At 37.7% G+C, this 13,874-nt stretch overlaps 2 protein-coding genes across 2 annotated transcripts; both read right to left on the bottom strand.

Annotated features, from left to right (window-relative positions):
- Positions 1–274: 274 nt before the first annotated feature.
- Positions 275–5,412, bottom strand: LOC122770901 (deoxycytidylate deaminase-like). Its single transcript, XM_044028109.1, has 6 exons — positions 4,961–5,412; positions 3,654–3,753; positions 3,417–3,549; positions 2,913–3,029; positions 1,289–1,385; positions 275–699 (listed from the first exon to the last, which is right to left on the bottom strand). The coding sequence occupies exons 1-6, from the start codon at positions 4,984–4,986 to the stop codon at positions 555–557; spliced, it is 618 nt and encodes a 205-aa protein (XP_043884044.1). The 5' UTR covers positions 4,987–5,412; the 3' UTR covers positions 275–554.
- Positions 5,413–6,496: 1,084 nt separating this feature from the next.
- Positions 6,497–12,806, bottom strand: LOC122770894 (deoxycytidylate deaminase-like). The gene is made up of 6 exons (XM_044028099.1): positions 12,652–12,806; positions 11,758–11,857; positions 10,260–10,395; positions 9,697–9,813; positions 7,990–8,086; positions 6,497–7,295 (listed from the first exon to the last, which is right to left on the bottom strand). The coding sequence occupies exons 1-6, from the start codon at positions 12,675–12,677 to the stop codon at positions 7,148–7,150; spliced, it is 624 nt and encodes a 207-aa protein (XP_043884034.1). The 5' UTR covers positions 12,678–12,806; the 3' UTR covers positions 6,497–7,147.
- Positions 12,807–13,874: the final 1,068 nt, after the last annotated feature.

Here is a 13,874-nt window from a genome sequence, read left to right on the forward strand (position 1 = left end):
GCTAAACAAAATATAGATCAAATCTGGAATTGTCACGCTTGTCGTTTTTTAAGATTGTTTGATTTAGAAATGCTTCATGGTGCAGCTTTCAATCAGATCTTTTTGCATGTTAGTTTTTAAAAATAAAAATTAAATATATATGTGTACACATTAACCTAGACTGAAATTTTGGATAAATTCAGAAAGTGCAACCCATCTGTGGGCCCCCGACCCACACTTTGGGACCCACTGTGGATTTTTTGATTTTCTTTAAACCGTTTAAGCCATTTTCTTCCCAGAATATGAACGATGAAATCAATCATCATACACACACACACACACACACACAGTGAACATAAAGACTTAAAGTGACCCTTGACCTAAAGAATAGTTTAAAAAGATAAATAGCAGCATTACAAACCCCGCCCCCGGCCAAAAAACAGTTTAAACCCAGCGTTTAAATGAAAACATCCAACAGGATCCAAAAGTCCACATGTACTTGAGTTTTCCCTGTTTGGACAAAAGTCATCAAAAGTCTCTCTTTTAGGTCTCGTCCCGCTCGTGCCCTTCTCTGACTACTCACCGTCTGACTGAGCAGCAGAAGCAGCGGCAGCAGCAGCGCCCCCCACAGGTGAGCTGGTACGGCACCGTTTTTGAGGATTGTTGTCGTTGATGGAATTAAAATTGATGACAATCTCCGTCCTTTTGGGCTCAAACTGTCTGGGAAAAAAAAAAACACACAGAATTTTTTAATAATTTCTTTCCATTTTATCATGACTAGTTATTCATTTGCATAATTAAAAACAAGTTTTCTGAGTTTGCAGCTTCTTAATTGTGAATATTTTCTGGTTTCTTTGCTCTATGTTGACAAAAGAAATAAAAGTGAACTTTGGTATGTGGACGAAAGAAGAAAAGAAGACATTTGAGAACGTCATCATTTTCAGGTTTGGGAAACCATTTCTGACATTCCAAAGAATCAAAAATCAAACAAGTATTTTTTTGAATAATTAAAACAAGTTCTAATTTCTTCCACTTCTTTAATGCGAATATGTTCTTTTTGGACAAAAACAAGGACATTTTAGAATGTCATTATTTCCACGTTTGACAAACACAGATCAACATTTCCTGACATCTTAAGACCAAACAAGTATTTTTTTTAATAAGTAAATCAAGTTTTCAGATTTCTTCTGCTTCATAAATGTGAATATTTTCTGTTGTTTTGCTCTACATGAACAAAAAAACAAAACACTTCACTACAGTCTGGTATCATGTCATGTCTTCTGTAGCAGGAAATCGAGTCGCGACTCACTTGCACTTTACTCCCGCCATGTCGAGCAGCCGTCTGGACGCCACCACCTCTAGCGTGTCGTGGTACTTGTCCGAAAGATAAATCACCTCTCGGATCCCTGCACGAGGAAGAGAGCACAACTCATCATTAAGTCTGCGAATAAGTGATAATTCACAGAATGTTGACCCTCTTGTGATTATCAGGGCGTCTGTATTTATTTTGATTTTATGGATGTAGAATTGTCATAAAAAAAGTGTCAATGAATGAGTTCTTCTGCTCCTTTTGTTTCCCAGTTAACTTTCACTTTCCATATCTGGCACTTATTCACGGTACTGAGAATCTTCTCGTCTGTGATTGGACGCTTGTTCCCGCTGGAAGTTCTGGGTCAGTCTCAGCTGACATAGGGCGAAAGGGCGGGGTCACACCCTGGCCAGACCATAGCTTTTGAATGTTCTAGATATCAAAAACGGTTTAGGGAGTTACAGTGACGAGAAGTACACGTGACCAATGCTGTCTGTGACGACAGGAAGGTTAAGAAAGTTTGCCGATATAAAAAAACACGGAAACAGTGTTGTGACGACGCATGCAAAAACTGTGGCCAGCACCGTCTATTCACGCCCCGTTTGGAGTCGGTCCAAGATCAGTTTGGAACATCAATAAAACGGGTCCAACAAGATGTGAGGACACGGTGGAACTCGCGGCTTGTTGGCATAAAATGCTGGAAAGTCTCTTTGCGCAAAAGAGAAACTCGGCTCAGCGCAGATTCTGAACTCCCTGCGACATTCACTTCACACCAGAGAACATTCAGTCTCTACTCGTCCCCTTTGAGCAGTGAACTAAAGAGACGTTATTCCCTTAATCGCAGTACTGAAGCGTCTTCTACACAAAAGAGGTGGAGACGGATATATCTTGGCTGATTTCTTTTGACTTTCCCATGATGTTACACAAAGAAGCAGTGTGTTTCAGGTGTGCCTTAAAATACATCCACAGGTGTGTCTCTAATTAACTCAAATGTTGTCAATAGACATATCAGAAGCTTCCAAAGACATGACATCTTCATTTGGGCTTTCCCAAATTGTTAGGCATAATAATCGTATGTAAACTTCTGAGAAAGTAATATTCTATATATACATATACATGTATATATATATATATATATATATATATATATATATATATATATATATATATATATATATATATATATATATATATATACACACACACACACACACACATATATATAGACTAGTCACGATTACATTGACAATCAAATTTGTCGGCGAAGAATTTAATAATCGACGTAATCGTTTATTTTGTGAAGCTTTGTTTTTCTCTCAAAACTGCCGCTGCACCTCCCACCGTCTTGTCCGCCTTTCTGTCCTTGACGCACTTGCGCAGTAGTGGTAATCGGGGTTAGCCGTGATGTCACAACAGTATCATGGCTAGCCGGCAACGGAGCTGAAAAGTTTGGGAGCATTTTACCAAAATAAAGAGAAGAATGTGCAACGCAAGAAAGAAAGAAAGAAAGAAAGAGAGAGAGAAAAAGAGAGAGAGAGAGAAAAAGACACACACACACACACACATATAAAACTAGTATAACGCAGAGTGTTCTGTTGTCGTTAGTTCTGGTGCAAACACTCACCGGCCTGGATGATGAGCTTGGCACACTCGTTGCAGGGGAACAGAGCCACGTACATGGTGCAGTCTTTCACGTCGGCGCTGTTCTTGTTCATGATGGCGTTCAGCTCGGCGTGGCAGACTGTCGGACGCGGCAAGCAAACAACAAAGTTAAGCATTGTCTGAATAGAGCAAATGTTAGAGTTGTGTATTTGGCGAATAACCCAGAAATAAGACTTTTTACCTGGACTTAAGACTGACCATTTAAAACCATGACCTTTATTATTAATTTAAACTCTTTCTATTTCATTTCAGAATCTTTCATTCACCTCCTGTTTTTGGTATTTTAGTATTTTTAGTTTTGAAACATAAAACCAGAGTGAGAAATGAGAAAAAGAACAGAAGAGGGCAGACAAAGTAACTGCTCATAACTTGTCCTGTAGCACCATCTACAGGACAGAGTTGAGCACTGCAGACAAGGGGGAGCACAACAACAACAACAAACTGGTGACCTCTAAAAGCTTCTCACCGTATGGATATTTGGTGTCCAGTCGGTCTTCTGCGCAGCGTGACCAGGGCAGCAGGTCATCGTCACAACCGTTTGGCATTCTATTGTAACCAATGCCGACAATCTTATTCTCCTTCACAATACAAGCTCCGACCTGCACACACACACACACACACACGTCAAAAACTGTAGACACAAATCCACTCTGATCACAGTAAAAACCCACAGTATTCCTTCACATTGTAAAGTTACACACACCTGCGAGCTTGGGTCTTTGCTCCTTTGGGCTGACAGAAAAGCTACAGCCATGAAATATTCGGGGCCTTCCAGGTAGTCATCTCTTTTCTTGGTTGTGCCACTGGTTAAGTATCGAATAAAACAGAAAAAAGACACAGGAGTTCAATTACACTACACAGATCATCCCCAAGCAGAACAATTCTGTCCGTTTCCACAGAGATTCTATGTGTACTATGTTTTAGGTGCACTGCGTTATCGCTGGAGAAGCCTGTAACTAAATTAAAACAGGTTTATCTGATTTTTCTGCTTCTTAAGTGTGGATATTTTCTGGATTGTTTTCTCCATTTAACAAAGAAACTGGTTTGTGGATGACAATAAACACACTGTAGACTATTTTTAGTGTGGCATGTGTTATCTTGCATTCTTTTAGGTGTTTTGTTGAGGCAGTGATGAGGCATCATTTTTTTAATGTCTGACACAATGAAAACAGTAAAAAAACCAGTTTTTCAGGGCGTCAACTGGGAATTATTTCAATCATTTTCTCGATTACTCATTTTGTTGTTTCAGGAAGTATTGATGTTCTCACACGTCCACAAACTAAAATAATAAGACTTTAATGATCAAACCAGTAAACATTCACATTGAAGAAGCTGAAAAAAAAAAACAACAAACTGATTAATGAATTATGAAAATAATAATAAACTAATCACGATATCAAAGTTATTCTTCTCCACACACAATAATAGTGTTGAGTAGGTATGGAAGGACAAAATTTACCCATCTAAAAATTTTTTAATACGTGTAAAACCGTGCTTTGATTGTAGTGTTGTTCTAAAAATGTTTATACTATTTTGTGTATCACTTTGTTTGTTGTTTACGACTAAACTGTTACATTTGATCAACCGGCAGACAAAAAAAGAGAAGGAAATTGGATAAAAGATCATCGGTACAGCTGTATGTTAATACAATATAGCATCAGCTATCAAAAAGGTCTAAAAATTATCATGATAAATATCATTTGACTTATTAACATTGACTTCATTGTGGCGTTGAACTAATTAAATAGTAAAAAAAAAAAAAACTTTTAAAATAGTTTGAAAAGGTGTCTTCAAATCAAAACATATTGAACCTCGAACCTACTAATAACAAGAGCAATACAGTATATCGCGTTTGAATCCAGTTTTTTTTGTCTGTTTTAAGTACTTTTACCAGTAACACTCTGAATGGCAGAAATACCTATTAAGTAAAACATTGTATTTTTCCGACATTATTTAAATTGTTCACGTCAAATCGAACTGTGTGTGTGTGTGTGTGTTTGTTTGTCTTACCGCTTCTGCTGCTTCACTTCGTCCATATTCCGTGTGTTTTTCTCCACACAAACACACACACGCGTGTATTTTTCCTCAACACAAACGTTCGTTGACAAACAAAAGTGCAAATGTGGAAGCCGGAGGAGAAATCTCCCGTCTTCTTTCCATGCTCATTTAAATAAATGAAATAAACTTTATTGACAAAATCACAGTGAACACCCAGAGGACCATGTAAACAGAGCAGTTTTCCCAAACCTTAGGCACTGCTGTGCGCATTGCATCGGAAGTGATCATGTTTACTACTCTCCACCAGATGGCAGCATATAAAGAAAAAACATGCTATTTTCACTATATGGTTCTGTCACGTGTTGCTGCTTATCACAGGCTGTAATAATTCAAAACAATGTCTTTTGACATTGTGTACTATATTGAAAAAAACTATATTTACTTTTTATCTAAAAACATGGTGGCATCATGAAAAAAGACCTGGCATTTAAAGGGTATACACACACACACACACACATATATACATACATACATACAGTAGCGTACCGTGGGGTTTCAGTCAGGACCTTCAGTAAAAAAAAAAAACGCACAAACACCGACTATATTCACGAGACAGTTGATCTTCAACAACCATAGCGCACACGCACACCACTGTGCATCTATAGGCTACAGCATCATTTCCACCACATCTTTCGTTATGTCACTCAGCAACCACAATTTCACAAGCCACTATATGACACAAAAACAAGCCTCCACATAAGCATAGGCGTCAACTACGCGGCGGGACACGTCCACGGCACAGTTTTGTCCTCACCACTTCTATAAAATGTCATCAATTTATCATTAACACTCGAACTACCATAAATGATGTAGGTCGGTGTAGGTCTTCCTCTTGAAATAATTTCCTTCATTTCTCCAAACGATCGCCGTGAAAAGTGCACATGAAGAAGATCAGAAACATGATGGATCGGTGGTGTTAATGCAGTGGCCATAGCTTACTTCAAAACCCGCCAAAGGTTCAAACGTCGTTGATGACAACAGCGGGGGCTAGCGCCAGACACATCGCTGGGCCTGGGGCGTTCTGTCACTATGCATCAAATTTTGATTGGCTGATGACAAACGTCAGTCAAAGTTATAACCAAATAGGAAATGGCAGCTTCAACGAAAGGCCAGCAATGCTACTAGAGCAGGTCCACGGAGCTATGATGCGTTTAATGACATCCAGGAAAATCCAGCTCAGCTTCACAAAAAATAACCATATTCTTTCTGGAAATATAATAACATACTGAAAAAGTAATTAATTTCAGACACGTTCAGACACACATTAATTTGATTATTAAAATAATAATAATAATAATAATAAATACTTTTTTGATATTGTCAGGGGCAGCAGAGAAGGCCCTGCTGGCCCCGACAGCCCACCACTGAACATTTGTGGGCACATTTGGAATTTGAGAGCAAATTTGTGGATAATTTACTGTCACATCTGTAAAGAAATAAAAAGTTGTGGTAAACTAATGAAAATAAAGTAAAAAAAATGCATACAAATTTGCAGTTGTATACTCTTTATTTAGCCACCAGGGGGTGACAAATGGATGGATGTAAAAAGTGTTGACGTTATTTGTGCTGAATGCAAAAAAAGTACAAGGCTAAACAAAATATATATAAAATCTGGAATTGTCACGCTTGTCATTTAGAAATGCTACATGGTGCAGCTTTCAATCAGAGAAAACTTTTTGCATGTTATTTTTTAAAAATAAAAATTTAATATATATGTGTACACATTAACCTAGACTGAAATTTTGGATAAATCCAGAAAGTGTGTTTTGGGGACCCAAAACAAACATTTCTGCAACCCATCTGTGGGCCCCCACAGATTATTTTTTTTAAACCGTTGGCTGTTTTTTTTCCAGAATATGAACGATGAAATCAATCATCGTACACACACACACGCACATTCACTCACTCACACAATGAACATAAAGACTTAAAGTGACCCTTGACCTAAAGAATATTTTAAAAAGATAAATAGCAGCATTCCAAACCCTGCCCCCGGCCAAAAAACAGTTTAAACCCAGCGTTTAAATGAAAACATCCAACAGGATCCAAAAGTCCACGTGTACTTGAGTTTTCCCTGTTCGGACAAAAGTCATCAGAAGTCTCTCTTTTAGGTCTCGTCCCGCTCGTGCCCTTCTCCGACTACTCACCGTCTGACTGAGCAGCAGAAGCAGCAGAAGAAGCAGCAGCGCCCCCCACAGGTGTGCTGGTACAGCACTGTTTTTGAGGATTGTTGTCGTTGATGGAATTAAAATTGACGACAATCTCCGTCCTTTTGGGCTCAAACTGTCTGGAAAACACACACACACACACACACACACACACACACACACACACACACACACACACACACACACACACACACACACACACACACACACACACACACACACACACACACACACACACACACACACACACACACACACACACACACACACACACACACACACACACACACACACACACACACACACACACACACACAGAGAATTTTTGAAAAATTTCTTTCCATTTTATCATGACTAGTTATTCATTTGCATAATTAAAAACACGTTTTCTGAGTTTGCAGCTTCTTAATTGTGAATATTTTCTGGTTTGCTCTATTGACAAAATAAATCATTTAAAGTCAATTAACTTTGGTTTGTGGACAAAAGAAAAAAAGAAGACATTTGAGAACGTCATCATTTTCAGGTTTGGGAAAAATTTTCTGACATTCTAAAGATCAAACAAGTATTTTCTTTAATAATTAAAACAAGTTCTAATTTTTTCCACTTCTTATACGCGAATATGTTCTTTTTGGACAAAAACAAGGACATTTTAGAACGTCATTATTTCCAGGTTTGACAAACAAGTATTTTTTTTAATAAGTAAATCAAGTTCATAAATGTGAATATTTTCTGTTGTTTTGCTCTACATGAACAAAAAAACAAAACACGTGTCTTGTATCATATCATGTCTTCTGTAGCAGGAAATCGACTCACTTGCACTTTACTCCCGCCATGTCGAGCAGCCGTCTGGACGCCATCATCGCTGGCGTGTCGTGGTACTTGTCCGAAAGATAAATCACTTCTCGGATCCCTGCACGAGGAAGAGAGCACAACTCATCATTAAGTCTGCGAATAAGTGATAATTCACAGAATGTTGACCCTCTTGTGATCATCAGGGCGTCTGTATTTATTTTGATTTTATGGATGTAGAATTGTCATAAAAAAGTGTCAATGAATGAGTTCTTCTGCTCCTTTTGTTTCCCAGTAAACTTTCACTTTCCATATCTGGCACTTATTCACGGTACTGAGAATCTTCTCGTCTGTGATTGGACGCTTGTTCCCGCTGGAAGTTCTGGGTCAGTCTCAGCTGACATAGGGCGAAAGGGCGGGGTCACACCCTGGCCAGACCATAGCTTTTGAATGTTCTAGATATCAAAAACGGTTTAGGGAGTTACAGTGACGAGAAGTACACGTGACCAATGCTGTCTGTGACGACAGGAAGGTTAAGAAAGTTTGCCGATATAAAAAAACACGGAAACAGTGTTGTGACGAGCACCGTCTATTCACGCCCCGTTTGGAGTCGGTCCAAGATCAGTTTGGAACATCAATAAAACGGGTCCAACAAGATGTGAGGACACGGTGGAACTCGCGTCTTGTTGGCATTAAATGCTGGAAAGTCTCTTTGCGCAAAAGAGAAACTCGGCTCAGCGCAGATTCTGAACTCCCTGCGACATTCACTTCACACCAGAGAACATTCAGTCTCTACTCGTCCCCTTTGAGCAGTGAACTAAAGAGACGTTATTCCCTTAATCGCAGTACTGAAGTGTCTTCTACACAAAAGAGGTGGAGACGGATATATCTTGGCTGATTTCTTTTGACTTTCCCATGATGTTACACAAAGAAGCAGTGTGTTTCAGGTGTGCCTTAAAATACATCCACAGGTGTGTCTCTAATTAACTCAAATGTTGTCAATAGACATATCAGAAGCTTCCAAAGACATGACATCTTCATTTGGGCTTTCCCAAATTGTTAGGCATAATAATCGTATGTAAACTTCTGAGAAAGTAATATTCTATACATATACATATATATGTATACATATATATACATATATATATATACATATATATGTATATATGTATACATATATACATATATATACATATATATGTATACATATACACATATATATATATATATATGTATATATATATATATATACACATATATATATGTATACACATATATATATACACACACACACACATATATATATACACACACACATATATATAGACTAGTCACGATTACATTGACAATCAAATTTGTCGGCGAAGAATTTAATAATCGACGTAATCATTTATTTTGTGAAGCTTTGTTTTTCTCTCAAAACTGCCGCTGCACCTCCCACCGTCTTGTCCGCCTTTCTGTCCTTGACGCACTTGCGCAGTAGTGGTAATCAGGGTTAGCCATGATGTCACAACAGTATCATGGCTAGCCGGCAACAGAGCTCAAAAGTTTGGGAGCATTTTACCAAAATAAAAGAGAAGAATGTGCAACGCAAGAAAGAAAGAAAGAAAGAGAGAGAGAAAGAAAGAGAGAAAAAGACACACACACACACACACACACACACACACACACACATAAAACTAGTATAACGCAGAGTGTTCTGTTGTCGTTAGTTCTGGTGCAAACACTCACCGGCCTGGATGATGAGCTTGGCACACTCGTTGCAGGGGAACAGGGCCACGTACATGGTGCAGCCTTTCACGTCGGCGCTGTTCTTGTTCATGATGGCGTTCAGCTCGGCGTGGCAGACTGTCGGACGCGGCGAGCAAACAACAAAGTTAAGCAGTGTGTGAATAGAGCTGTCCGCTCCTTAAATAGACATCACATCTACAGTGCTTAACAAACGTTTCGTCAAATGTTGTGTATTTGGCGAATAACCCAGAAAAAAGACTTTTTACCTGGACTTAAGACTGACCATTTAAAACCATGACCTTTTATTATTAATTTAAACTCTTTCTACTTCATTTCAGAATCTTTCTTTCACCTCTTGTTTTTGGTATTTTAGTATTTTTAGTTTTGAAACATAAAACCAGAGTGAGAAATGAGAAAAAGAACAGAAGACGGCAGCTTTTCTATGGACAAAGTAACTGCTCATAACTTGTCCTGTAGCACCATCTACAGGACAGAGTTGAGCACTGCAGACATGGGGGAGCACAACAACAACAACAAACTGGTGACCTCTAAAAGCTTCTCACCGTATGGATATTTGGTGTCCAGTCGGTCTTCTGCGCAGCGTGACCAGGGCAGCAGGTCATCGTCACAACCGTTTGGCATTCCATTGTAACCAATGCCGACAATCTTATTCTCCTGGTTCACAATACAAGCTCCGACCTGCACACACACACACACACACACACACAGATACTTAAAGCCTTGGTACGTAACTTCTGTTGCCTGTCATCAACGTTATTTTTCTGCCTCCTTTACATATACATATATGTTAAAAGCCTGATTTGAGTCGAACGAACATGACATTGGTTAATGTCATGTAAACACGTTAGTCAGACTAACATACCGGGATAATGCAATTCATAGTCCGATTACTCCTACATGTATACTAGGGCTGAACGATTTTGAATAAATATCTAATTGTGATTATTTTGACAGGAATTGCGATTGCGATATCAGAGGGAATTGTCATTTTTACATCATTATTCACGTTTTCATTCAAAAAACATATTTAAAATGATTACTGAGTGATATTTGTGCAGATCTATGAGAAACAAATATGTTCTCTTCAGTGTGTAGAATAAGGGGTGTATCGATCTGGACAATAACTCTTTTAAAGTTATACTTTGATACACATTTTGGCTTTAACAGATATTGCACCTCTAGTATTTTGATTTCGATAAAATTTCGATGAATTGTTTAGCCCTAATGTTTACGCTTAGTCGGACTGGAGTCAGACTAAGACAATAATTCTGTTTTCTTAACGTCATGTAAACGCGTTAGTCTGACTAAAACTGACTTCTGTTTTGGTTTTTTCGTTGTTGCGCGTCTGGACCGCAGTGTCAGTGAAAGAGTGTCGCTGTATCTCGGCTCCATGCTTCTTTGTTAGGTCGTCTGGAGTTACGCCTTTTCGTAACACCTACTTTACATTATTTAACATTTAAATAATCGGAATTTGAACATTTGTGAATCAATGTCGCTGCAAGATACACATCTGAACTTGTTCAATGGGACTGAACCATGTTATGTTTAAGATGCTGCCTAATCTGCAATCTGGATCAGACCTGGATGAACTCAAGTCTGACTGTAGAGTGTCTGATCCCAGGGATGCACGATATTATTGGCACAATAACAGTATCAGCGATAGTAGCTTTAAAATGTATTATCGGATATTGAAACAATGAAGAATATTTATATTGACATCTGCGACACAAGTATGAAAATTATCATTTTAATTTCACCACAGTAGAGACAAATATATACATCAGTAATAGTATCGGTTATTGGCCCTAGCACTCCCAATATCGGCATATCGGACATTAGCATCTGCATCCCTAGCATACACGTACAAAATCTTTCTTGAAACTTTTATTTTTTGTGTGATGTCATTGAATGGGAACATATTTGGGTGATATTAAATTTCTGTTCTGAATCTGAATGATTCGTCAAAAACTGTAGACACAAATCCACTCCGATCACAGTAAAAACCCACAGTATTCCTTCACATTGTAAAGTTACACACACCTGCGAGCTTGGGTCTTTGCTCCTTTGGGCTGACAGAAAAGCTACAGCCATGAAGTATTCAGGCCATTCCAGGTAGTCGTCTCTCTTCTTGGTTGTGCCACTGGTTAAGTATCGAATAAAACAGAAAAAAGACACAGGAGTTCAATTACACTACACAGATCATCCCCAAGCAGAACAATTCTGTCCGTTTACACAGAGATTCTATGTGTACTATGTTTGAGGTTATCGCTGGAGAAGCCTGTAACTAAATTAAAACAGGTCTCTCTGATTTTTCTGCTTCTTAAGTGTGGATATTTTCTGGATTGTTTCTCCATTTAACAAAGAAATTGGTTTGTGGATGACAATAAACACACTGTAGCCTATTTTCAGTGTGGCATGTGTTATCTTGCATTCTTTCAGGTGTTTTGTTGAGGCAGTGATGGAGCATTGTGTCAGACATTTTGTGGGGAAACCAAGCAGCTGTAGCTCGTAGAGTAAAAAAAACCCTGTTTTTAGGGCGTCAACTAGCAATTATTTCAATAATTTTCTCAATTACTCAATTTGCTGTTTCAGAAAGTATTGATGTTCTCACATGTCCACAAACCAAAATAACACAATTTTATTGATCAAACCAGTAAACATTCAGATTGAAGAAGGTGAAAAACAAAAAAAAACAAAATTGTAGACAAAATAGTTTGAAAAGGTGTGTTCAAATCAAAAGATATCGAACCTCGAACCTACTAATAACAAGAGCAATATTATTGAATCAAGTTTTCTGTCTGTTTAAAGTACTTTTATCAGTAACACTCTTAATGGCAGAAGTACTTATGTAGTCAAACATTGTATATTTCCGACATTATTTTCACGAAAGTAAATTGTTTACGTCAAATCGAACCGTGTGTGTGTGTGCCTTACCCGTTCTGCAGTTTCACGTCGTCCATATTTCGCGTGTCTTTCTCCACACAAACACACACGCGTGTATTTTTCTCGACACAAACGTTCGTTGACGGTAAAAACAAAAAAAAAGTGCAAAAGCGGAAGCCGGAAGCCGGAAGAGAAATCTCCCGCGTCTTCTTTCCATGCTCATTTAAATAAATGAAAGAAAACTTTATTGACAAAATCACAGTGAACACCCAGAGAACCATGTAAACAGTGCAGTTTTCCAACTCCTTCGGCTCTGCTGTGCGCATTGCATCGGAAGTGATCACTTTTACTACTCTCCACCAGATGGCAGCATATAGAGAAAAAACATCCTATTTTTTCATGCCACAAGTCTTGCTTCTTATCACAGGCTGTAATAATTCAAGACAATGTTGTTTGACGTTGTATGTATTATATTGAAAAAACTTATATTTACTTTTTATCTAAAAACATGGTGGCATCATGAAAAAAGACCTGGCATTTAAAGGGTATATATATATTTATGTGTGTGTACATATATATATATATATATATATATACATATCTATACATACATATATATATTACATTACATGTCATTTAGCAGACGCTTTTATCCAAAGCGACTTACAATGAAATTGAGTACAATCAGCCAGGGGTGGAGTCGAACTTGCGACCATGATGTCCACTGAGCCACTCCACCCTATATACATATATAAATATTTATATATGTATATATATATATATATATATATATATATATATATATATATATATATATATATATATATATATATATATATATATATACAATATATGTACAGTATACAGTATACACATATACAGTATATACATATATGTATGTATTAGTATTTGATATCAATAATTAAGTCAGATGTTGGTTGAAAGGAAAGTAGAATATAATAACGTAGAATATTTTTTATAACTTGCTTTTTAAAAGCCATTTTTTGTGCTAAACGGTACTAGTGTGACTGATATTAGACCAGGACGTCCCATTGCAACCCATTCAAACCCAACACACACAACATACACACACACACACACAATTGTATGCATATTGGACAAAAGAGTAAATGTGCATACGATTTTATTTAATAAAAAATGATATAAGAGTTAGCACAAAATTAATAAACATGTTTTCATGACACAGAGTTAAAAAAAAAGTTTGAAAAAGCAGTGCACATGATATTTTATATGTATGTGTGTGTACACATACT

The sequence above is a fragment of the Solea senegalensis genome, linkage group LG6 (assembly GCF_019176455.1).
Source record: "Solea senegalensis isolate Sse05_10M linkage group LG6, IFAPA_SoseM_1, whole genome shotgun sequence".
NCBI lineage: Eukaryota > Metazoa > Chordata > Actinopteri > Pleuronectiformes > Soleidae > Solea > Solea senegalensis.